This window comes from Palaemon carinicauda, chromosome 44, assembly GCF_036898095.1.
Source record: "Palaemon carinicauda isolate YSFRI2023 chromosome 44, ASM3689809v2, whole genome shotgun sequence".
In the NCBI taxonomy this organism is placed as follows: Eukaryota; Metazoa; Arthropoda; class Malacostraca; order Decapoda; family Palaemonidae; genus Palaemon; species Palaemon carinicauda.
Genome location: NC_090768.1, coordinates 37,165,227 through 37,190,719, shown reverse-complemented (window position 1 = coordinate 37,190,719; position 25,493 = coordinate 37,165,227). Strand labels below are relative to the sequence as shown.

Here is a 25,493-nt window from a genome sequence, read left to right as displayed (position 1 = left end):
AGAGTTGGTGAAACTTTCAGGGAAAATACTTATTCATATCGTATGCGAATAGTTTGCCACCAATCTTAGGTACCAAAAAAATTTCCAATATGTTTCTTTCTAACTTACTATAAAGAAAACTCAAACATTTAACATAACCGTAAAGTATTAACGCTTTATTTATGTTCTGAAACAAAAACGAACGAATATAGAATGAACTGCCTCTAGTCAGCTCCGGCTACGTGATTCAGCCCAGTGGCCTCACAGTGGCTGGGGACGACGCCACCTCCTATCGACCAGCTTTCAAATTTTTATATTTTATTCAAGAAGCTAGCTAGTATACGGAAAACAGTCTGGGCTAGTTTAATTGAAATTTATGCTAACAATCATACCAACACTAGAAAATCCCAGGCCCTAGAATCCCCAGCAGCCAGCCATGTGAACAATTACAGGGAAAATTCCATATTAGCAGTGACGAGGTATTGATAATTAAAGGGCGTCCTTTGTTAGAATCAGGTTGCATAATTCAGCCGTAGAACTTTCATTATACGGATTTTTTGCATTTCCTTCGTTATTTTAGAGTTTCGTATGAAACATACAACTAATTTATTTTGTAGTTTATATGTGTTTTAACTCGCTACAAGCTCCGTTGTTAGTAGCGTAGGCTGAGAGTAGCTTGGGACGAGAGCAATAACAGCACCGCTTTGTCCGACTCTCTACGTCATGCCATGTCGTCATTGTGAACGTACGTATATACACACGGGTTTGCTCGCCAACATCCTGCTATACAGTAATCATAAAAGAGCAAAAGGTGCTCTTTATAGCAATATCGCGATATAGTTTAAATAATATAGTTTAGTTGTTGAATTTAGTATAAATAAGACATATAAGAACAGTGGCGCTTCATTTCAGGAGAAAAATAACGAATGATATCAACAACGGCCAAAATCCCACCAGAGTGCGCTAACGTTAGCGGTCTCCGCTACTCACACAGGCGAACGGTGTAGGGACTTTGTAGAAGTTGAGTCTCTCAGAGCGACCCCAGCTGGTGCGCGACGTTGGTCAGTGAGAGAATTTGTGTGTGCCTGTGTTTTCTGTCATCACTTGTGGACTTCTGTGTTCAAGACATTTTTGAGAATATTTAACCATGAGATCGTCACACCGACTCCTTGAGCATCATGTGAGCTGAAATGTCAGTGCAGAATAAGGTATGTATCGTGAAATTATGGATATTTTTGCCTTTGACGAGTATATGTGACGAAGCCCTGTAAGCAAAGTTTAACTATATATAAAGGCTATATGAAGAAAATGTAAGAGTTGTCAATGAATATGTTCACTGATTATCGTAAATAAGATTTATTGTCATGGTGTGCATTGTTTGATGAATCTGAAAAAATGACTGTCTAAACTTTACACGACACAGAATATTCAAGTTTCACAACTCACGAAAACTGTTTACTGTGGCAAAGACTATTATGTGTGAATTTACTGTGACTATGAAACTGAATGTTGTGCAAATATTAACCGAAATAAACTGGATAAATGATTGTTGTGTGATGTCTGAAGTGAAATTGTATTTTGACTGATGTGTAGTTATATGCAACATGTCACCACTGGGCTTGTGTAAACTAAATGGATAGAGTATTCCTTAACTTTAACATTATGTTAATCACTTGAAATGTAATATTATTAAGTGATAAACCTCGAATTTTGATTTTGTGCCATTTACAAGAGACTTTCTTGTTGGAGAAAGGTTGCCCTGAGTTAGAGTGTTTTACATGTTCGTTGAATTTAGGAAGTCTCCTTTATTTTGATTTTGGAATGCTATGGACCATTACCAAAATATGCGTATTTTTAGCGGGAAGTGGCGAATTTGAAATTTAGACGAGTACCAGGTGTGTAGAGAGAAAACGGGAACCCTACATGAAAGGGCTGGACTGAAATATTTCACTCTAATTTTTATGGCCTCGTCTCAGAGGTTTGTTGACGTGCAAGGCAGCGGCGGGACTCGATTTGAACGAAAACTTCGCTCGCCTGTTAACTTACTTTTCTTCAATGCAACATTGCAGTTAACATTATTTTATTAGGGACAGATTTTCTTCGATTATTTGATATTCATATGTGATCAACTGTGGCTGCTGATAACGGAGGATGCTTACTTTATTGTTTTTTTTTTCCATGACCGGTATTATTACTGCAGTTACATATGTGAAATTCGTTCAGTTAATCGGGGACTTTGGTATGGGTAGTACCTTTCTAAATCATATAATATGGAAGTTATTGGTAGATGTGCTTCACATAATTTTAAATGTACGAGTGATTTTCGACTAAGATATTTGTAACGAGCACACACACACACACATATACATATATATATATATATATATATATATATATATATATATATATATATATATATATATATATGTGTGTGTGTGTGTGTGTTTGTTATTTTTTTAGCATTATACGAGAACCATGGAAACCTACACAATTGAATAAATATTCAACAAATTGCACATGGTGTGATTAGTTTGATGTAACTTCTTTCCCTCAGCAAATGGTTATCTTAGACCAAATTTATGGACTGAAAACTTGACTTCGATACCTGGCCATGGTTATCGTGACATTTTCCCTTTGCTAACCCCCCCCCCCCTCCCCAGTCGGTTTCATTTCAAGTTTGTTTACCTTTGTAAGGAACGCATTCATATACGTTAATAATTAAGAACGAAGACTCTTTACATGAACGAAATTGTCCCCAGAAGCACACAATTTTCATAGTTTTCTAGTTGTAGATTTTGGTCTAGAAAATACCCGTACATTTTCACATTCTAATTGGCCTTTACTTTTGCTTAAAAACAAAAAGAAAAAAGATTAGATGAATAAATAAAACCTCTAAGAAGCCTGTTCCATAGTGCTAAAACTGTGGAGAGAGGAGTTTGTTAAACTTTTCCTCCTAGAGCCTCTGCCATTATTAACTGATATGTTCTCTTAATGTCGTCGCACAAACTATAGTTAGAGACATTAGGCTAATATCAATAAGTTTTAATGGTATACACAAATAAAATGGAACAAATGAAGTTTTAAGGACTTTTCAAAGCATCATGTAGACTTTTGCGACCGTGTCTACTGCGCATGCGCATACATATATATTTTGAATACTTGAACACCGGTACGCTTGTATTTAGTGGTGAGTTCGTATACATTTATGCAATTATTTTTTGTTTATGAGAGAAAACTTACACTTATACCGTAATTACGCAAAATAAAGCCCTTTCTTAATTATCCAGGGTATTGTCACACTTACAGATCAATACCATTTATTTAAGTGTATGAAAACAATTATAGGTAGTCAGACAGTCTATATGTAGAGCAAAATAAAGTTACTGGAGCACAGACGTGAATAAAATTGGTTAAATTTGGAAATGCCCTTCTGGAGAGGGTTGAAATTAGACACGCATGCGCATTTGCATAGACACTATTCGATGCTGCACATACCGCAGATATAAACTATATAAAATGGCGAATATCGTGTGGCAAAACACTGTAGGGAATGGTACCACGTGACGAATAAAAGGGAAAATATATAGTCAATTGGCGTATTCCAGGTTTCCATGACAAATAAGCAAAACTAGGAAAACAAATCATGCGGGAAAGGGTGTATTCTCTATTTTGGAAACTGGAAATCTGTTGTATAACCCCAAATGCCAAACCTCATGGGAGCCAATAGGACAGGTTCAATTATGTGGGGCACTATATTGTTTTTAGGTCTCTCTCTCTCTCTCTCTCTCTCTCTCTCTCTCTCTCTCTCTCTCTCTCTCTATATATATATATATATATATATATATATATATATATACATATATATATATATATATATATATATACACACACTCACTTACATACAAATATACACGCATTGTTTATATATACGTATACTGTGTGTGTATATATATATATATATATATATATATATATATATATATATATATATATATATATATATACACATATATACACATACATACATATACATTCAGTATATACCTGCATGCATATTTTTCAAACTCGAAATCGCAACCGACATGAGAACACTACGCTAATGCCCTTATCAAAGACAAGTCTTATTTCCAGCTCATGTATCGTAGTAGTTTCGATACCTGGTTTTTAGCCAACACGGGAAATAGGAGAAAGGGGATAATCTCCCTAATCTCCCGTACCCTTTCTCCCTCGGTGGGAAACTTGAAAACAAGAACGGACGGGCATCCCCGAGTGTGTCCCTTTGGGTATCACTTAACAACCTTGTCTATCCCTTGCGGAGATGCACATGGATAGTCAGGGATGGTAGAGTTTTTAATAGTTTTGATTCCAAGGCAGTTGCAGTCGCTTATTCTATTGATCCGGATGCTTAAAAGGTGCCATTTTTATAGTATGTATTGCGAAATATACCATAATTTGTGAGATATGAATTACTATCAACTTAAATACAAAGCATCGAGAGATTATTCCATTGCTTAGGATTATGTAGCTTAGCAAGTAATAATAATAATATTAATAATGCGAAATGTATTTCACCATATTTTGCGAGATACGAATTGTCATCAATTTAAATGCAAAGCATCGGAAAGGTAAACACCGTCGCATCCAAGTAAATAGCGAATTGGTTGAACGTTTAATCCGTACCAATCCGCTGTTAAGTTTGGTATGTGGAATGAAGGTTGCCGAGTACTTTTGTTTGCGTAAAAGAGGTACACGTGGTTTCTTGAAGAATGGGCGAGAATGTGTTCCACGCGGTTTTGAGAGAGAGAGAGAGAGAGAGAGAGAGAGAGAGAGAGAGAGAGAGAGAGAGAGAGAGAGAGAGAGAGAAATTGCAAAGTCTTTGGGCCTGAGAGAAAACGGGTGGTCAATATTAGTGTAGGAACACTTCTCAACTTCTGCTTGCCTCGACGCCTCTGTTCACACGAATACTCGACCTGTCGTGAAACGGAGGTTGGCGGGTCCTCCTCCATCTCCCAGGGAGCTGATGCTGCTGTGGCTGCATAGTTTCTCCGGTCAAACGTCCTGAACCAGCAAGAAAGGATGAGTTCCTTCTCACCCCCCTACAGTTTTCTATCGGAAGAAAAGCAGGGAGGCTGTGAGTAAAGTTACCATTCACTCAGCAGCTATTTGTCGCGTCTAGCTTCTTCCCATTTCCTTTTAACATAATTTCCATAATTTTAATCATCATTACAACCACCTAATTGCTCTGGCGTAAAAAGGATCGCACCGCCGAATCTTACTGGCATATATCCCTCCCTCGCATGCGGATGGAATGAACTTAGTCAAGGAAAAAAAATGGGGGGAGGCCGACGTTTGGCCGATATTACGACCACGTGTTTTTGCGGGCAAACGTTGCTTATATGATTATATGCAGGCTATTGAGGAGGTAGGTAGAGGGACGTTGCGTCAGATGTGACGTCAGCACTGATCCGTGACGTCACAATGGTGTACGGGATGAGTGTGACTGATGATGTGAAGGAAGGGGCTGTGTAGTATAGCAGCCGTAGGAGTACCACCACCGGTGGTCGTCGTCGTCCTGTCCACGATGGGGCCAAAACTGATTGTGTGTATCTGCCTCCCTCTCTTTCTCTCGATTTCTCGGCATCCTCTCCTCGTCTTATCTTCGCAGTGGCACCGAGGCCCTGGACCCGAAGGCATCGGTTGTGACGTTCGCACGTTATTGGAACTCCTGGATCAGTTGACATCTTATTCCTAATACTGTATTTACCAATTCGTAAAAGAGCTTTCTAATATTTATTCATTTATTCGGTCGTCTCATTCTTTTAATCATTTTGCTTATGTCTTTTTTTTTATTTTTTTGGTAATTGGAGGGAAAAAAAAAAGCGATGAATGTTATAAATATAAATTTTAATAATTATACATCGTAATTATTGGCGTTTATCTTACAGATTTTTTAATTTGTCTCCAATTTTACTCTTTCAAAGTTATTGTTCTTCCTAATTTGCAATCAGCACTGAATGGCCTCCTCAGCCCCATGGCCAAATTTTATATATCGACTACATTAACATTCATTATGCCTTGATATCGGAAAGTACACTTTCCTGAAGAAACCTGAAGGAAGACCTCCCAATACAGCAATGTTCCTTTCATACGTCAAGTACGAGGGAGGGTTACCAACCTTCCCATGGTTGGAGGAGGAGTAGGAACTCGTGCTGGTCACGGCTGGGCGCAAGATATAATAGCGGCTGGAGCGGCAACGCCAGTCTCTCTCTCTCTCTCTCTCTCTCTCTCTCTCTCTCTCTCTCTCTCTCTCTCTCTCTCTCTCTCTCTCTCCTGGCGATCGGTGTAGCGTGTCGGGAACTTCGGCACCGCCGTCACTCACTATCTCCTGCTACTGCTAACTAACCTCGTCCTCCACCGTCCGATAAAAAAAAAAAAATGTGCTTGACAAGAACTGGATGACTTGGCTCCAAAGTCTTTGAAAAAAGCTTTTTGGATCTTGAAATCGACCTTTAGTTATCAGGGTCTTCCTAATTCCTGTCTTTTCTTCGGTGTTTTATAGTACGCCCTTGATGGGCACTAGAATTTTATCTAGATATTCAAGAGAATACTTTTAATTTGACTTAAATACGTATGTTGGCATTTTCCAAAATACAAAATAATTCTCTCTCTCTCTCTCTCTCTCTCTCTCTCTCTCTCTCTCTCTCTCTCTCTCTCTCTCTCTCTCTCCCCGAGTTCATAGGAAACCTACTACAGCGGTCCCCCAACATTCCCCTTTCCCCACAAACACTCCAGCAGATCGGAGCGGACATCGGCCCCACACTCACCCACCCCCACTTTCTCCACTCTCTCTTTTCTGTTTTTGACTCTCTCTCTCTCTCTCTCTCTCTCTCTCTCTCTCTCTCATTCTTTGGTTCAGAATCTGCAATAATATCGAATTTAAGGAAAGAGAAAAAGATTAAACTGAAAAGTTCATTGGATACTCTTACCCCCGCTACTAAAGTTTTAGTAATAATAGTAATAATAATAAACACGTAAACAGGAATGACAAGTACACCAACGCACATGACTGTATTTAAGAAGACACGAGAAGCACATCCGACCCCGGGAAGTGTAACAATGAGACTGCTACAAATTTCCAGCTTAAGGAGCGAAAAGGAGACAGAAAAAAAAAAGAAGTTTGACTGGGGAGGCTTACGCATATAAATGCAACAGCCGAGAGCAGATTACGCGCATTGAAAGTGATTCAAGATTTCTACCAACATCCTCTCCTGGGTCAGGGATCCCGGTTGACACCAGGTGTGGGAATGTTCTTGCAATTGCAGTACACGAGGAGGAAAAGGGAGGAGGATCTGTGTAGGACTTGACGCAACTTTTAGTTCGAGTGGAGAAGTTGCTAAACTTGTATGAGTAAAATGCGGTTTGTTATGAATTAAGTCGATTATTTCATCTTGCTCATGAAACCTACGAGATAGAGAGACTTGAGATTTTAAAGGAAGACTCGGGTCTGCCAGGGCATAAGGAGGGGCTTGGGGCGGGTCTCTAATGACCGCAGGTGTGTGGGGTAGTAGGTGGGTTTGGTAGAAGAGGGGGGGGGGTGCCGGCAAGGTGTTCGTCCGCTCAACTAGCAGCTGCTGCTGCTTCTGCTGTTGCGCGTGTCTTTGTTTCGAGTTCTTGGTGACCTCAGCTTCAGCTGCTGGGTTCTCTCTTTCTCTGTCTCCTTCGTCACACCAGAACTCTCGAACGGGTCCTCTTCAGGAGAGCCAGCTGTAGGGGGCTGTCTTAGAAGTCTTGACGTCTGGCGTCTGTCCATAATCTATCTAATGGTACTGCTAGGTAATGTAAGGGGAAAAAGACTGAAACTGTCCGAATGGACAGAGGGCCAGAGAGAATGACGGTCGCCTCCTGTGGCAGACAGAAGTTGGTAGCAATCGTGGTGTGGATCATCGACACAGCGAGCAACGTCGGTGTCGACGCTAGGGAAACATCGATCGAGCCAGCGTGCGGCTGGCTCTCTCGGCCTCCAAGCGCGCACACACGTATATACACACACGCGCACACATACATACATACACTCACCAGCACCACCCAACAACCCGAGTCTCTCTTTTCTCTCTCTCTGCCGCTGCTGCTGCTGCCCCTGCTACACAGACACACCTGTACCTGCAGCAGGAGTCCCACTGTAACCTCCGTTTTGGCCACTGGCAGATGTTCTCCCTTTGCATCTGCCTTTACGTTGTCATAACGTTAATGGCATTTCTTTTCCCTTCCATAACTTTAGGTAGAATTATGAAGCGAACATACAAGGGCATTTGAAAGCTATCTTCTCCGAGGTTTCCTAGGTACTCCTCCAGTCATCAGTCTCAAGAGACATTTTCTTTTGAAAACGCCGAGTTCTCCTTCAGGGGCTGCGGGGATTATGTGCCACTCCCTGGGACCGAACAAGATCTTGTCTCTTCGACGACGGTGAAAGAACCTCTGCCATCTGTGATGGCAGAAGGTATTGGTGGAGGAGGAATGGCCCTGTCCTCTTCCTCACTACCCACACCCTATACCCAGTCTCCTTAAGTGTGGCACGACACCTGCACCTGCGTAAGAACAAGGGAGTTACTTTTCCCCGTCCCGTTCTAGTCTGTGTCTCCTTCTATCTCTATCTCTCTCTTTCTCTCCACTTCAACACACCCTGCAACAGCATCCTGATGTCGTCGTAACATCTGTAACACATGCATAATGACTCCTCCTCTTCAGCCATCTGTGCCATACCACCAGTGTGTTGTGCCTTTCCCTTGTGCCATTCGTCAGACGTCTTGCCTACCTACTAATTGACGGGATGATGACGTCATGTTTAACAATCAACGATACTTGTAAGGAATGGCATTACAGGCGGAGACGCGTTATGCAATGCCCTATCGTTATTGTGTGGAAGGATTGCCCTCCGTAAACGTTATGCAAATTAGATCAGCAATCCTTAGAACTTAGGAAACGCTTTTCAGGCCATCAGCAAAAGTAGAGCTGAAGGAACGGGTTTGAGAAGGAGGAGGAGGAGGAGGTAGGTGTTAGCCAAGGGCCCCGGCACTGGGACTATGTATAGCGTGGCGCCACGACACTGTCGCCAAGTCCTCCCCCCGAAAGACCGTCCCGCCGACGCCAACATCCGACGGGATCAGGTCAAAGAGATTGCAGGATTGCCCCTTGTATCCTGATGGGCATCAAAAGGAAATCTGCACCCCTATTTAAAACGTTCCAGCAAGCAAAGCACAGTCTCACAGTTGCAATGACATGATCTATCGAAAAAGCAGATTATTTTTTTAATCTATTATAAAATACAAATAATTTTATTAATTTACATTATTTTCGTAACTACCCTATATAATTAGGAAGCTTTTGTTCCCTCCGTTTTCTAATAAAATAATCCAATGCACCTGCATGTAAAGTTTTCAACCATTTTGACAAATATTCAACTTACACCTGTACTTTACAGAAAAGCAAAGATTATATATCTCAGAATTATCATTATTAAATTACTATTATTTTAATTTCATCTATCTATATCTTCTAACCTTTTTTTCCCTCAGTCTTTTTCCTTCACTTATTCCCATTGTTTCTGTCTTCCCCTCTCCTCCCCATTAGTCTTCCCCTACATCTTCTGTTCCTCCCCTAAATGGTATCATTATTCCTCCCCTTCCTTCTGCTCCCCTCAAATGGTGATTCCCCTTTCCTCTGCGGAGAGAGAGAGAGAGAGAGAGAGAGAGAGAGAGAGAGAGAGAGAGAGAGAGAGCCTGAAATATTAAATAACAAATCTTGAATTTTTTACGAACTATCATTCATTCATTTGTCATCCCAATAAACAATGCAGATGTTTCATAGAAAAGTAAGTCAAAATAAGGACAATCCTTGTGACCCATAAACAAAGGAGGAACAAAGCGGTGAATTGTAGAGTTCCACAGGTCTCTCTCTCTCTCTCTCTCTCTCTCTCTCTCTCTCTCTCTCCTCTTTCGTGTATGGGAGACTTTATTTTATCAAACTTAAGTCCCTACACAGGAGGCCTGAAAAGAAAGACAGAAATTAATTTCCTTCTACGTACTTAGATGTATTGAATAGGCGTATAGAAAAAAAATCGTACGCGAGCAGCACGTGTCCGAGAGAGAGAGAGAGAGAGAGAGAGAGAGAGAGAGAGAGAGAGAGAGAGAGATGAAGGGGAGCCTAAAGTGAAGGGTGGCTTTAGCAGGGGTAGCTGAAGGGTGGAGGTCTTCCCTCCCTCTCCAGCTTATCTCACCCTCACCCACCGTTGGACTAGCAGCCCATGGCAGCCTCTGCAACGCAAGTTATAGTAAAAGTCTCGTAGACGCTCGTATGAAGGAGCCATCAACTTCTGTAGAAAAGTAAGAGGGCGTTTCAAACTATTCGCCCTTTACGTCTTGTAGAAACGAGGGAGTTTTAAAGTATGTTAAATAGAAAAATATGGGAGGCCCTCGAGTCTTAAGGGTAAGAGATAGTGCTGGCACAAGTCCCCAAGTGTTATAAGTTAACTTATAAATGCCGCAAATACGTAAGGAACAACAGGTTTTGATGATACTTAATTTTTGGACCAATGACAAGAAGACATTTTTATACGAAAACATTGTTGAACTTAGTATATGCACGGTATCTGTTCATGAAGATGTAATTATGTCCTGATTGATTTTAGTTCTCAATGCTTATAAACAATTTTAAAACTAATGCTGCTGCCCACCCTTACACCCTCACATGAAGGATGAACGATCCTTGGCCATTGGTGGCCATTGGCGATGCTTAAACCTGCCATGAGCATGTAATCTATGCGGTAAGACTTTTTCGGCAGAGTTGAACCATACCTTATAGGATCTCAAGATGGAGAGGTGCTGTTGCTTAATGGCGTTAATCACTTCAGCCACAACAGGTGGACGAATTTCCATGCAATGCCTTTCCGAGACTTCCCCGGCCGCCTGTTAATATCGATGCAGTTTGTTGATGTTTCGAGTTTATTTATACTCTCCGATTTCTTTAGAGTTGCGAGGTTTTGCTTTTAATAAAAAGCCTTTCGAGGGACAAAACTAAATTGAGAAAGGCAATTAATAAAAACCAGATTACAATACTAATACGGTAGTACAATTAATCAGAAACCGGGTAAAAAAGATCCCCTCATCTCTATGGCACTGCAATGAGTTGCGTCATCGCAAAGGAAATCTAGGGTGATGGTCTCCGTATTTCCTTTACTCGCTGATGATCTTTCTTCTTCAGTCAAAAACGATGCGTAGGTGTCTCTCTCTCTCCCCTGGTCCCCTCCCCTAGGGTACTTCCCATCTTCAGCATGAGAGAGCGCGAAGTATAGGGAACGAGGGAGGGACGGGCGGCGGGTTTTTGAGAGTTGGGGGATCTTAGGGGGTCAGGGCCGCTCACGGGCAGGATGATAGGGACGGGTGCTGGGGAGGGGGACACTTGCGAGAGGGAATAGACAGAGAGCACAGGGGCGCGGGGAAAAAAAAAAACACATGCGCACACACACACACACACACTATTCCATGGGAATATTATCGTTTGAACTTGTAAAAATTTAAGCAAAAAATTTTTCTACTTTGAACATATAAAAAAGGTAACAAGTTATTGTCAAAATAGAAAAAATATGTATTGTATATATATATATTATCGTTTGAACTTAAAAAAATTGAAGCAAAAAAGTTTTCTACTTTGAACACATAAGAAAGGCTACAAGTATATATATATATATATATATATATATATATATATATATATATATATATATATATATATATATATATCTTAGTCTGCGCGCACTGTAATTGAGAGAGAGAGAGAGAGAGAGAGAGAGAGAGAGAGAGAGAGAGGTTGAGCAAACCCACGATGTGGGGTGGTGGAAGAGGACGGGAATGGGTTGGGACGGAGTCTCGAGAGAATGAGCCAGAGAAAGAGAGGGACGGGAGCAGAGTGGGAGTTTGGAGGTAGTGGGGTATCCGTTTGGGAGGGAGGGGGGTAGCGAGTGTGTGGTATTTCCTGCCCATGGGTTTGGCCCTGGAGTCCTGTGACGTTTTTCCGTTCCGTTCCACTTCGTCTTGAGAGAGAAGAGAGAGAGAGAGAGAGAATCTGAAACTTGTTGCATGGTATGTGTGCGTGTACTACTATCATTCATGGATTTGCTGATGCAGATATCCTGCGATTTTGGATTGCCAGGCGCTCTCGCCCACACTTTCGGCCGCTTCAGACTGTATTTGATGATGCAACGGAAAGGTTGCTGCCGATGATGCCTCATTCGCAATTGTTCGTTCTGTCTGCATTCAATGCTGTAATGCCAATTACATGATATCGCAAGGAGTTACCCTTTTAAGTCAAATTGTTGAAGGGTGTGGTGGGAAGCATGTCTTTTCGGGCCCAGCTGTAACGTGCCAGCTGGTGATTGCACGCGTTGCTCTAACAGTTGGCAAACGCGAGTTTGCTGTTGCAGATTTAAAATCAGTCTCCTTCGGGTTTCTTTTGGAGGGGTTAAATCATAGAGGCCGTGTCGCAGCGATGGTGGAGCATAACAAAATCAACAGTAGTAAATACAAGTACCATAAGTATGGAACTTTTAAATTCTGCCTTCAGAATATTAGAGCCAAACTTGAACTTGAAACAGCGTGAAATTTATTCAAATAATCTTGCTTATATGGGCGATGATAGACATCAGATCCCAGTGCCTGGTTTTCTATAGCCAAAAATCATAGATCCGTTTCCGTAAAAAGAAAACAAGAACAAAAGATCCCTCAAATGGATATATTGTACGTATCTTGTTTCAGCAAACGTTGTGGTAAATATAACTGTGAAACATTTTTCATTTTCGTTTGGAAAGACCATGTTATAATTGTTCTTCTTTTGGGGTGTCAGGGGAATCCACGGATTTCTTATCACTTTCTAAGATATGATAAGCCTCTCAAAGATATTCTATGATAAGATATTTGAAGGCCTCGCGTCTAGGAATTAGGTTCTTTAACAAAGTTTATGCACATACACTCACACACACACACACACATATATATATATATATACATATATATATATATATATATATATATATATATAAGTGTGTGTGTGTATGTGTGTAACTAGGGATATCCGACGAGTACCTGGAACATTTTGAGTTTCCTAGATCTCTGCTCCTGCTGGTGTTGTGCTCATAAAGACCCGGTGGGGACTTCCCACCCATAGAGGTCTCTCTTTCATTCTCTCCTATGTTCCCATGAGACTTCCTTTGAGAATTGCCTCGGTAGGAACGCTGTGTTCCTATTCTACCCGGGAGAACTTGAATAATAGATAAATAAATATTGTACTTGTATTAATAGGTTTACTTAAATTCATTTCTGCCATCTCATACTCTGCTATCTGCTTATATATTTTAAATTCAATCGCTGTGCTAACCAAGCGTGTGTGTGTGTGTGTATATATATATATATGTGTGTATATATATATATATACATATATATATATATATATATATATATACATATATATATATGAGAGAGAGAGAGAGAGAGAGAGAGAGAGAGAGAGAGAGAGAGAGAGACTTCTTTCATGAACTTTAAATATATATTAGCATGCCGAAATATATCCATTCATATTATCATTGAAATTAAGATATAATTCAGTTAACGACAAATATTTTTTGCTGATACGAGTTTCCCTATCTTCTATTTCTTTGAAAATGTCAATTCCCGAAGGGAGATCCTCATTAATACGCAGCCTCCTTTATAACCTACGCGAGAGGGAGAGAGAAATGTTGACGTTCTGTGACTCATGGCATGTCATTTAGAAATGTTTTGAGAAACTTCTTGTGTGTGTGCACGCATCCGAACATATCTTGAAACCGTCGCCGGTAGAAATTGACGGTGAGCGGCTGCAGGGCCAGTTGGTCCACAGCTGCGAGAGAGGAACATTGAGGCTCGACGACGTGGCCTCGCCGGAGCCCTGTTCAACCCGCAAATACCATGAACTTTGTCGAGCCATTCTCGCTCCTACGCCAACCGCACACTGAGGTGGTTCTTCCCTGCGCCAGGTGCTTATGAAGCAAGTTTAGGTCGGGTGCGCAAGCACGCTAAACTCGCTCCTATGTACGACGCGATAGAATTTACAACCGCCCCATCAAGTCTTTAGCCACTAACATATGACTAGCAGTACAAGCGAATCTCGCCCTTCACCCGCTCGCACCGAAGGAAGGTTTTACCATCCTCTCTCCCTTTACCACGGCCAGTCACCGTTGGTTCTCCCTCTTTACAACCCTCCTCCCTCCCTTTGCCGACCCTCTCTCCCGGCCTCCTCTCAAGGCTGACTCCACTCCAATATGGCCCTTGCAGCGCTGAATCAGACGGGCGAATGTAGCACGGCCATGTTGGTTGAGTTCCCTCAGGCATTGAGCGCATGTCAGTGACGAAGGATTCAAACCCTTACTGCCGTGCGCCGCTAGACTTAAAATGGCGCGCTTCGCCATTAATGCGAGGCCCTTCTGTCGTTGGTCGAACAATAAGTTAACCAATGGGACGGGAGTTCAGCCCTCACGCGCGGCTGACTCACAGTCCAAATTGGAATAACGGAGTTGGGTGGTTGCTACGTGGGTCGGACAAAACATCCGGGAGGCAAGCCAACCTCGCCTCTAGGTTCGAGGTACGTAGAGGCTGATATCGCTAGGGCAGGGCGATGCGGGGGCGCTACAACCAAGTCTAACAAACAGAGCTCAGAGGAAAACAAGAAAATACCGTCGAGAAATATGAGGAATCAAAACAAAGAAAATTCGATGCAGAATTAAAAAGAAACAAAATTGAACGCAATCTATATGACATTTATCTTTCTCCCATACTCTACTTCTCCCTACTTAATTGATTCATTCTTTCCCTTATCTTTTGATGTTCTTTTTTAAGAACCATGCAACTAAAGTTTCCCTTATACTGTTTTCTTCAGAAAATATTATTCACATTGTTCAATTATTTAACTAAATATCGTTAGTCGACTTTAGCAGGGTAGGAAATCCAAGCTCAAAGCTGGAAAACTTTGCTTCATGGCCTTCCTAGTGGAAGGAATTGGGAGGGAGGGAGGTGAGGGAAACGTTTGGCGTTGAAGGCGTGTTTTATTGTCAAGTGGAGAGTCGATTTGTTGTCCGAGTAACGTTTGTTGAGAGCGCCAACAGGTGGCAAGAAGAGGCCAGCATGTGCGGTCATTGTCAGCCGCCTTCGCTTCTCTCACTTACTACACGGCAAATCTTAGGCTGAAGTTAGAGAGAGAGACCCTATGTCCACCTGTTACGTCACTGACAGAGGAGAGAGGCAGAAGCACTACATCTAACCAGAACTTTGTGTTCTTCATAGCTTGAGTCTCGTCCTCGAGCAGTAAGCCATTTCCCTTTCCACCCACGATGTCCCTTTGAGTGCCATCACCTCATTGGGTTGGCACAGACTGTAGGCGATGATCCTCACTCGTAATGAGTCGGAGTCCTAGATCCTCATAACATCTATCTCTTATTAGAAAATTACTTTAGATATTTTCATTTCTATAAGTTACTTTATTCGTGAAGTCCATGCACAAAAGTGTCGTAGCTTCGTAGGAGAAGGTAGAGGAGAGCTAATGAAGGCTGTGGTGTGTTGGTGCGATCTTACACAAGACAGAATACTGGTGTTGGGTGCTCGTAGGGTTCTTTCCCGCTTCGACCACCCAACAACCTACGCCCTTATCGACACTCGACCCTCGGGCACCAAAGGCTGGCGCAGTTCCAAATGGAGAGATTTTGAACGTCTATATATTATTGTTAGTTCTGTTCGTTCGTCCGGACTAAGAAAAGCGGGAACGTTTCCTGAAAATTAGGAAAATAATTCCAAGTTAGTTTCTTTTTTTGGGGGGTGGGGATATATATATAAAAGAACGACAATCTTGTTTGCAGTTGGAGAGAGAGAGTGAAGGTTATAGCGTGAGCAGCGCAAGGGAGGTTGGTGGTGGTGGTGTTGCTGCTCCTCCACTCGTCGGCGCATGCGCACAACCAAACCCAACCACCAGCCACTCGACTAGAAAATACCACTTATTTACCTCGTTGCCATGGTAATGTGCCGCTACTTAGACAACATTGCCCAAGGTTTATCGACCTAGAAATTCTGTCTTCGTCTGCAAATCGAAGATTCGTCAACATATATATCAAACACCCATCTTAAATTATATAAATGACCTCAAGCTAGGAGAAAAACCTCCAAACACTAAAGCAGTCATAATTTTCTCCATAGGCTTCCACTTAGCCAACCAATCCCATTTTCTTTAAATTGGAGACTTCAGAAGGAAGGGGCTACCGTTTCAAACCCGAGCGGTAACTCCAAACACGTGTCCCGGCAAACATTTCCTTGCTAAAATATTCAGTCGCCAGATGCACCGCGGTCAACGGGAGAGACTAAAATTCTCTGCAGCGGATAGTTTCTTCTGAAAGTTCGTCGGAGGCGACCTTGACCTGTCAACTAAAGTTTGCCTCTTAAGTCCATGACCCCCATAGTCCCTGACGAAAAACTTAATGGGAAAAAATACTGCCCAAGTATTGTTCATCACGTATGATAGATAGTTTTTCCGTATCCAAGCAATCTAACATCAATTGAGTCAAGATACAAACACACATCCATATATATATATATATATATATATATATATATATATATATATATATATATATATATATATATATAATATGAGAGAGAGAGAGAGAGAGAGAGAGAGAGAGAGAGAGAGAGAGAGAGAGAGAGAGAGAGAGAGAGAGAGAAAATTCAACATGTCATTTACGAAGTATAAGATGATACGAGAAAACGGGATAATATAAAAAACGTAATATTTGCAAAAGCAGTTAAACTTGATTATATATATCTTTACATCAACATATATATATATATATATATATATATATATATATATATATATATATATATATAAGAGAGAGAGAGAGAGAGAGAGACAGAGAGAGAGAGAGAGACAGAGAGAGAGAGAGAGAGAGAGAATGCTCTTTTTCAAATATATAAAAATTATCTTTTTGGTCAAATATCTTACACTATTCAATATTTTCCTTAGAGTTTATTACTGAGGGCAAGGAGAATTTACCAGGTAACAGCGTCAAGCGTCACCAAGGACGTGGGTGGGTAGACGCCTTTTGCCGTCGGCTCTGTATGGGTCAGACTGTTGGGATTAGAACCCAACTTCATATGATTTCCATTATTATACCCCTAAAATCTTTTTATTGACTATATCAAAACTGTAACTCGTTAATTCTATCAATAAAACTTGTATTAATATTTTAATAAGAGAAAAGTTGATGAAGTAGAGAAAACCGTGAATGTAGATAATTATAAGATATTGCATAAATGTGCAATAACAGTAGAAACCTAAACGGTATTTAACATTCATGTAATTAAAAAAAACCTAACTGAAGAATTTCATCCTAATCTCCTAAAAAAAAGAAAAGTGGGGTTGAAGTCTACGGTGACTGCCCTCCTTTTTTCATTACTAGTCACACTGCAGTAACACAACGAAGGTTACTACAACTAATATTCCCTTTCTCTCTCTCCCTCTATCGCTAGTCTATTCGCGCTCGTGTATACACTTTTGAAACACCAATTATGTTCGTATTATATTACTGTAGTAGATACATCTTTGCCAAAGAAATAAGTTTCGAATATGTTTATTAAATACATCCTTATGATTCAAAGCTTTCTTATATAAAATGACACGGCAATGGTTAGAACGACGGTAGGTTAAGATAGAGACAGGCAGTGGTGTGAGGTAGAGTTGCGCCAGCCAGCAGCACCAGCAACGAACCAAGGATAGCACCACCAACACTCGCTCTTTTACGGCTCGCATTCGATTCCACTGTTTTCTTCATATCTTGTGCAAATACCCAAAACGTTGACTTTGCCTTATCAATTAAATCATTTTACATTTTTTCCTATATGTAACGGTTGTGATAAACCACATTCGAAAGTATATAATATGATAAAAATAATGCGATGTTAAGCCGAAGCCAAGTCTGTCTGGTACACTCGAACAAGGTGCCAGCCCGCCCTCTTTACCTACTTCGCTCTCCCACCACGCACAGCGCTACGCTCACTTCACTTTATATACTCTGACCAAGGTTTCCATCATTGAATATCATCACTTATATATCAACATATGCCTTTGTATTTAATGAAAATTACATAAGAATAACAGGAAAACTATTACCTAAATCTTATCAACTTCAATTTTACAATACATTGAAACAATTCGATTTGCGTTACTAAAGTTACAATGCCTAAGTATTAGCTAAGTTTTCTTGCTCTTTTATATATATATATATATATATATATATATATATATATATATATATATATATATATATATATATATATATATATATATATATATATATATATATATATACGTGACTTTTAAAGTTGGCTGGGTCATTTTGGGTGTGTAGGCTATGTAGTCTTTATGAGAAACTTCCTATTAAATAACAGTTTAGTATTAGACATTTTATGAAATATTATTTCACATAAATACTTGCATACTGTTATGATTGTATTTATAAATAAAACTAAAATTTTAATTTTGAAGACTTTCCAAACAAAAATAAGTATCCAGACAGTTCTAAGTAAATATAGTAATAAACTTCATATTTAAGGCCCTTTCCTGTTTATATCAAATTACAATAAATTCTAAACTAAAAGTGTAGTAATTGATTTGAATATTTTTAAGAAAATTTATCAAACGTAATGCCAATTATATATTGTTAATGTATATTGCTTATCATGTAACAATTGTTCAAGCAATTTAGTTTAACATATTGAAGGTCATATGTCATGTTAACGTGTTTCCTTTTATCTCCACAGGGGCACTCGACAATGGGGCTTCCTCGAGCGAGCGGCAAGCGGCGGTGGTCTGGCGAAGACGAAGGCGCTGACGCCGTACCAGCCAAGGTGATCTGTACGTCGCCACCCCACGCCCTCTGTGCTGAGGACGTATTACACCACCCCGCCCTCACCCACGCCCACGCTTCTACACCGGCCCTCGAGTGCGAGCTAACCTCCACCTCCGTGGAGAGCAATACTAGCGAGGTCTCCACCAGCGAGTTGCTCGCCCAAGAGCAGAGTGACTCTACCGCTTCTTTTGAGACGACCTCCTCCTCACTTTGTGTGCAAGTGGACTCTAGTACCAGTGTTTTTACCGATTCGGAAGACGAATCCATGGACGATGAACATGATGATTTCATTGACGATGAGGAGGACAAAGACTCAGGATTCATTGATAGCAATTCAATAGACAATTCCTCTGATGATGAAGTGGATAGTAGCAGAGTGATATCATCAGCAGAGCCTTCCGTCTCTTCCTCCCCACCTTCGTTAGCGTCCCAGTGTCTGTCATTCGTTTCATCCTCGTGCTCGACAACAACTACCACCACCACCACCACCGCGGCCTCTACATCCCTCCAACTATCACTCTCCAGAGTTCTGCCTCATCCCTCCACTTCCCTCTCGGACAACAGCAGCAGCAATGAGGCTCCCCTTCTGTCGTCACCACCGCTGTCCCCAGCAGTTCAAACTTCCTCAATCCCAACCAGTTTCTCCATCTCCGACGCGGCCACGCAAGATGCAGAAGCAGAATCCCCACTTCCCCTGAATAATCTAGCTTCACCATTCGTAGCCTCAACCTTAAACTCTTGCTCTGTCACTACCATGACTACCACCACCACGAGCACTGCTTGCAGTGATGAGGAAAGGGTACCGACAGTTTCCTTGGTGAGTGATGGAAGTGTGACAACTGTAACAGCAGCTCAAACAGGGACAGTAGTAACGAGTGCTTACCAGGGAACACTTACTACACCTGCCTACGACCCTCACTCTTATCCCTACCCACCAGAGGCTTATCCTTCCAGACCTGTTACTCCAGCTTGGGGAAGCTGCAATTTCTACGATGGATCTCAGCCCAACACTAATAAGTACATGGAAATATCGCCTAGTAAACCTGGCGCAAACCAATCAATTCAGTGTGATGAGAATGGGAAGTCTTATTTAGAACTAGGTAGTGCCTCTCCCTACACCCACACCTATTCTAATGATTGTGGGAATTACACCACTTCTCCATCAAATTATCCTTCTCAGTCATACAATCAAACCTGCACCAGTCCCAGCAACAGCAGCACCTATGGTCAACCCACAAGCTACTTTAATTCACGCCAAAGTTACAGTCCTAACCCATATGTCTATCCAGCATCTGAGGGCTATGGTAATTTCGAGAGTGAAACTGGGTGTGGATACGGATATGGTTCAAATGGATACACAAGTGCAAGAGGAACTATGCCTCCATCTCGTGGTCCTCCAAGATGCATGTCTCCTTACTGTGACCCTACTCAAGGAGCTGCAAGACCAAATTGTTATCATCAGCAGCGATTGTCAGTGCTCAACGTGTCCATGTACAAACTAAACAGATTTCGGCAATTTCCAGAGCCCAGCCTTCATCGCTCTGTGCTCATCTGCAATACCTTAAGGCACATAGAGCGTGAACTAGAAGCTGAAGGTGTTAGTGTAGCTTCATTATTAGCACATTCACATGCTCACACTGCAAATCCTCATCTGCAAGGGGCAGCTCCTAATCAAGGAGTTCAGACATGTCCTGAGCCCATGCCGTCCTCTCCCACTCCATCTCCAACACCAACAGAGGGACCATTGCCCCCCATGCATGCCCCTCTAGTGGGATCTCCCCTTGCAGCGCCAGTGTCACTGCCTCCGTCCACGCCTTCCACACCACCACCTTCTGTGACTCATTACACTACTGCTTCTCCCACTGTACAATATCCAACTTCTCAATACCTACCAGCAGAACATCCTACAACTTTTGATAACAGAGAAAACCCCCATCTTCGACAGTATCAGGCTTTACCTCCAAATAATTCTCATACAGATAGTAGTGGACAAGGGCCTTCAGCAGAGGCAGACACAGAGGTAGAAAATGAAGAGCCTCCTTCATCACCTTCAACGAGACCACCTGCTCTGCCCCCGGAGGAAAGGACAGATGCCATCAACTGGTGCTCAGTTCTTAGCCTTTCATCTCAGACAGATTTAGATTCTATGAACAACAATGAATATGGTGACTGGGGTGGTGAGAGTAGTTCAGATATGGACTACAGTCGTACTGATGATGGACCTCCATGGAAATTACCATCTTTAAGTGCAGATGATGTGCTCAAATCGTTCCCCGAGGCCTCTAAAAGACTGGAAACGAATGAGGACCTTGATTCTATAATTAATGTATTAGTTGGTTCTTAGCATTTAGTGTAGTTTAGATAACTGCTATTATTTCATTCCAAAGGAATCAGTGTTAATGTTGGTTTGCCGCTGTGCGGGCAATAAGAGTACATCGCAATCCAGTGCATTTGTGGACAACCAGACATTGCTCAATGCATGGCTAGCAATGCAGTCCTTAGGGCGATTTGCCAGTCATGTCCTTTGTCCCAAGGATGCCAATCAATCTGTACCATATATAATGGGCAAAAGCAACTCGTGTGGCATCACAGCAGACAAGAGGCTACAGAGTTATTCTGACACCCCTTTGCAGACAAATTAACTACACTTTACAGTATATAGTCAAAAATTGTCAATTTACCATCACATGCCTCCTGGGACAGATCATGGCATCCCTTCTATAATGTTACAAAGTGTACCTGCATAACATTACTTTCTTACTGATAAAACAGTGGCAATATATAAAGGTTCCGTACCAGAGTTTTATATAAGTTGCCAAATATTTTTTATGCTTATTGTAAAGTGAATTTTATTGAGTATTTTAGTAGGAAAAAGGTGCTTATATTCAGTTTTAAATATATAATTCAGAACTGTTAATTTTTTATATTTTTTTCTCATGAGCGGTTGTGCCCAGTATCTTTTCAGTATTTACAAATATTTTATTCTGTACTGATATATATGTAGAGTAAGCCAAGAATTAGTTGCATTGACTGCTCTGGGTCACCTACAAGTTCAAACTAAACTCCTCCTTTGTACGACACCTGCAGCCTTCCTGTGGCCACGTCCAAGTGAGTTCAGCCAGGATGCTAAAAGTGTCTACCCTAGAATTTGTATATGGGGTCTAAACACGTCACCAATGTCAATTAATGTCTCCTTATTTTTTTTTTTTTTTTTTTTTTTTTTTTTTTTTTTTTTGGTGCCAATGGGTACAGTAGATTGTCCACACCAGATAAGTTGTAGAAATCTCCAAATTCAGATTGTATGTTCTTGCAAAGTACAGCAGTGTACTAAAATCTTTTGTTGTAATGTTGTGGATACTTTTAGACAGCTGGAATTCAGACATTATATCAGTATGACCAAATTATGCTCTTTTATATGCATATTTGAAAATTGTACATCCGGATGTCATTAAAGGCAATAAATGAATTTAGTTTTCAGTTTGTAAACTGGTGTCGACAATTTTTGAAGCCCAGATTGTTACAATGATCTCTGGTGATGTTTCTATAGAATGACTCATTGATTCTAGTCGTGGTGATCGCCATAGACAGCAGTGCAGACATGATGAAGGAGCGAAGTGCAAAGCATTTTATTTTTCTTTCTATACCGATAAAAAAGTTTTATGTATGTTATGGGCTCTCACGAGTCATCTTCCCTTCCTTGTGAATTGCACTCCACGTCTTATTTCATATATAGGGTCCTATATGTCTTTCTATGTTTATTATTTTTTCTTTTTCCGTTGTCACGAAATATTTTAGCTTTGGATAACCAATGTGAGTTTGTTTAATCTTGATAAAAAGACATCTAATTGAATGTTATTTTTTTTTTATCAAGATACCGTATGTAAAAGCTTCTTGTTTTCATTTCAATTTACACAGTAGAAATGTATCTCAAATTTTTTCACTCTTCTGGCCTAACTCCTGTCATAATTTCTATGGAGGGGAAAGTGAGCAGGCAAGGGAGCTTTTCCAAATTAGAATCACGCTCGAAGTTATTGCCGTAAGCTGCTCATCTTGACTCTTGTCATGGCTTATTGGATTCTCACCGTCATAACTTTTCGTTGAATTTGTTAATTGCGACTGAAGCCACGTGTTAATCATCGAAAATGAAGCAAGTGAAGTCCGTCGGGTTTAAGGGGGAACACATCTGTAGTGTTCACAACAGGTGGCACAAGTGTCAAGTACAATGGCTCTGCCTTAAAAGTAATGTTTATTAGGTATTAGATAATGTAATAATACTTAAATTGGCTGTGACCACTTGTGGGATTATTCCTCGAGTGTAAGCTGAGTGATATTTATATATATACATATAAATATATATATGACTTTTGGTTGTGCTCTACAGAAATTCTCAATTTTTTGACTGTTTGTGATACTATTGCTCAGAAGTACAGATTACAGATTATTGTAGACGAATCAGCAGAACCAATAGAGTTTATAATTCATTGTTAAGTGTATCCCTTGATACACACAAGTCATTAGTATGAGATGCACTTATGATCAAAACACGTTTTCCAAGATTGTGTCGTTCATTAGTCATTGGTCTCTTGTTTTGGTTTTAAAATGGCAAACTCCCTTTGAGCACTTTGTGCCTTTCGTGTGACACATGCACACAGAGGCAATGAACAGTAATTGTGTCAAGTTTCGTTTATAATGATATTATAATAATAAGAGCAATAGTTTATAGTTCTCTTGGCATGTTTTCCAAGAAAAATTAATAAGCCCTTGTCAACCCATTTTAATAACCGTCATAAATTCAATGTAAACTTTCTCCCTGTTATTACCCAAAATCCTTGTTTAAATTATCTGCTGAAACAAATTCAAAGGTAATTAAGAAAATCCTGAATCGAAGAGGAACAGCATTGTTTCTCTAGGTAGGGTAGACATCCTTCGATTTACTGCTGCTACCTCAACTTAACTCAGCTAAGTGAATTTATTCGATTATTAATGACAGAAAAAAAAACTATATAGGTAGTGGAGAGAACTAAATCCCCAGTCCCTCCCTAACCTCGAAAAAACACGCCCCCAATCCTTCTCTCCCCCCCTTACCCCGCCGTATTGATTAGCACACGACACGGCATGCCACCGCCGGTGGGTCTGGCGTCCCATGGGCCTTCGTCAGTAGTCTTTTCAATTAGTTAAGCGGCAAAATTACCTCACCGTCCCAACCCCCACACATAACTCCGAGGATGAAATTCAAAATGTACAAGAGGCAACCAATGGCATTCTTTTTTCAGTCTGTTCACAGGTATTCATTTGCACTCAAAGATTTTCAATCTTCCACGTCCATGATAACCATACCAACGCACGCATCTTTTACCTTCACTTCGGGTTTTAATCTTAACGTTTATATCTCTCCTTTTTCCTCTTTTTAGCAAAACGTATCGAGTAGTTCATGCACAAAGTTCGCGAAACTTCCTCCCTCACGGTAGATTCAAAGCTTTTAACTAAACCCAGCGATTCCCGGAAGAAGAAGACATACTAATGACATCGTGTCCCCCCTCCCCGGCTCAAAGGCGAGAGAAAAGGACACAGGTGGTGATGCCCCCTGCACACCCCTCTCGACTGAGGAGCGAAGGACAGACTTCACTTGCTTATTTATCATAGGGGGTTTTGGAAGGCTGGTAAGGAGCTAGGGGCCGTGGAGTGCATTGCGGATAAAAGAAATGCCTTATCCTTCCCCCTTACCGCCTAGGACCATCCCATAATTGTCTGTGATCCTACTCATTAATAGGATGACCAAATGGTTATGGTAATGAATTATAAGAAAAATAAAAAATGTTTAAAAAATATAAATCTAAATATCATTTTGTTCTCTAAGGCTGCAGAGTTATTTTGTGCAGCCTTAAATGAAGAAAAGATGTACTTATACTGTAGTAATTTGTTCTATAAAGCTGAGCAGAGAAGAATAAAGCCAAAGATATTTTCCACGAGAAACAAAATTTTAAAGGTGACATTTTTGGCAGTTTTCATAGATGGCTTTATGAAGCAAATGAAGCGTATTTTATATAGAGTTTGTGTATATATTTATTATATGTAAATACCTGTAAGTAATGTCAAAAGAGAAAGCAATAAAAATCAAGTGTATTTCTTTTGTATCACTCAATCCTTATATTGATTTATTTAACCAATGAATTGTTGTGTACCTCATAAATATATGTATGCACTTAATTACGAAATGACAAAAAAAAAAAGAACTTGGAAATTGACAATATCAAAGAGTGAAATTGTCTAAAAAAAAACACCACAACTAGTAACGATAATACCAAACACTATCTGAAGTTACCAACGAGTTGAAAAAAAAATCTCAAACACATTGACTTTGTGGGTGATGATCTAAAAGCAAAAGATATTCACATGCAAACAGTAAGAAATCTTATCATGGCCCAACTATATGGATCGCAAAAATTATATGACTCCTATAGGGTACTGGAATATTAAAATCTATTTGATAATTCTTGTGAAATCCATTTGCAAGGAAACCATAAAAAAAATTCCTTTGACA

The 25,493-nt window shown here is 40.6% G+C and overlaps 1 protein-coding gene across 1 annotated transcript; it reads left to right on the top strand.

Annotated features, from left to right (window-relative positions):
• Nucleotides 1-994: 994 nt before the first annotated feature.
• Nucleotides 995-25,077, top strand: LOC137634166 (uncharacterized). Its single transcript, XM_068366424.1, has 2 exons — nt 995-1,187; nt 18,864-25,077. Exons 1-2 carry the CDS (start codon nt 1,170-1,172, stop codon nt 21,294-21,296), a joined length of 2,451 nt encoding a protein of 816 aa, XP_068222525.1. The 5' UTR covers nt 995-1,169; the 3' UTR covers nt 21,297-25,077.
• Nucleotides 25,078-25,493: the final 416 nt, after the last annotated feature.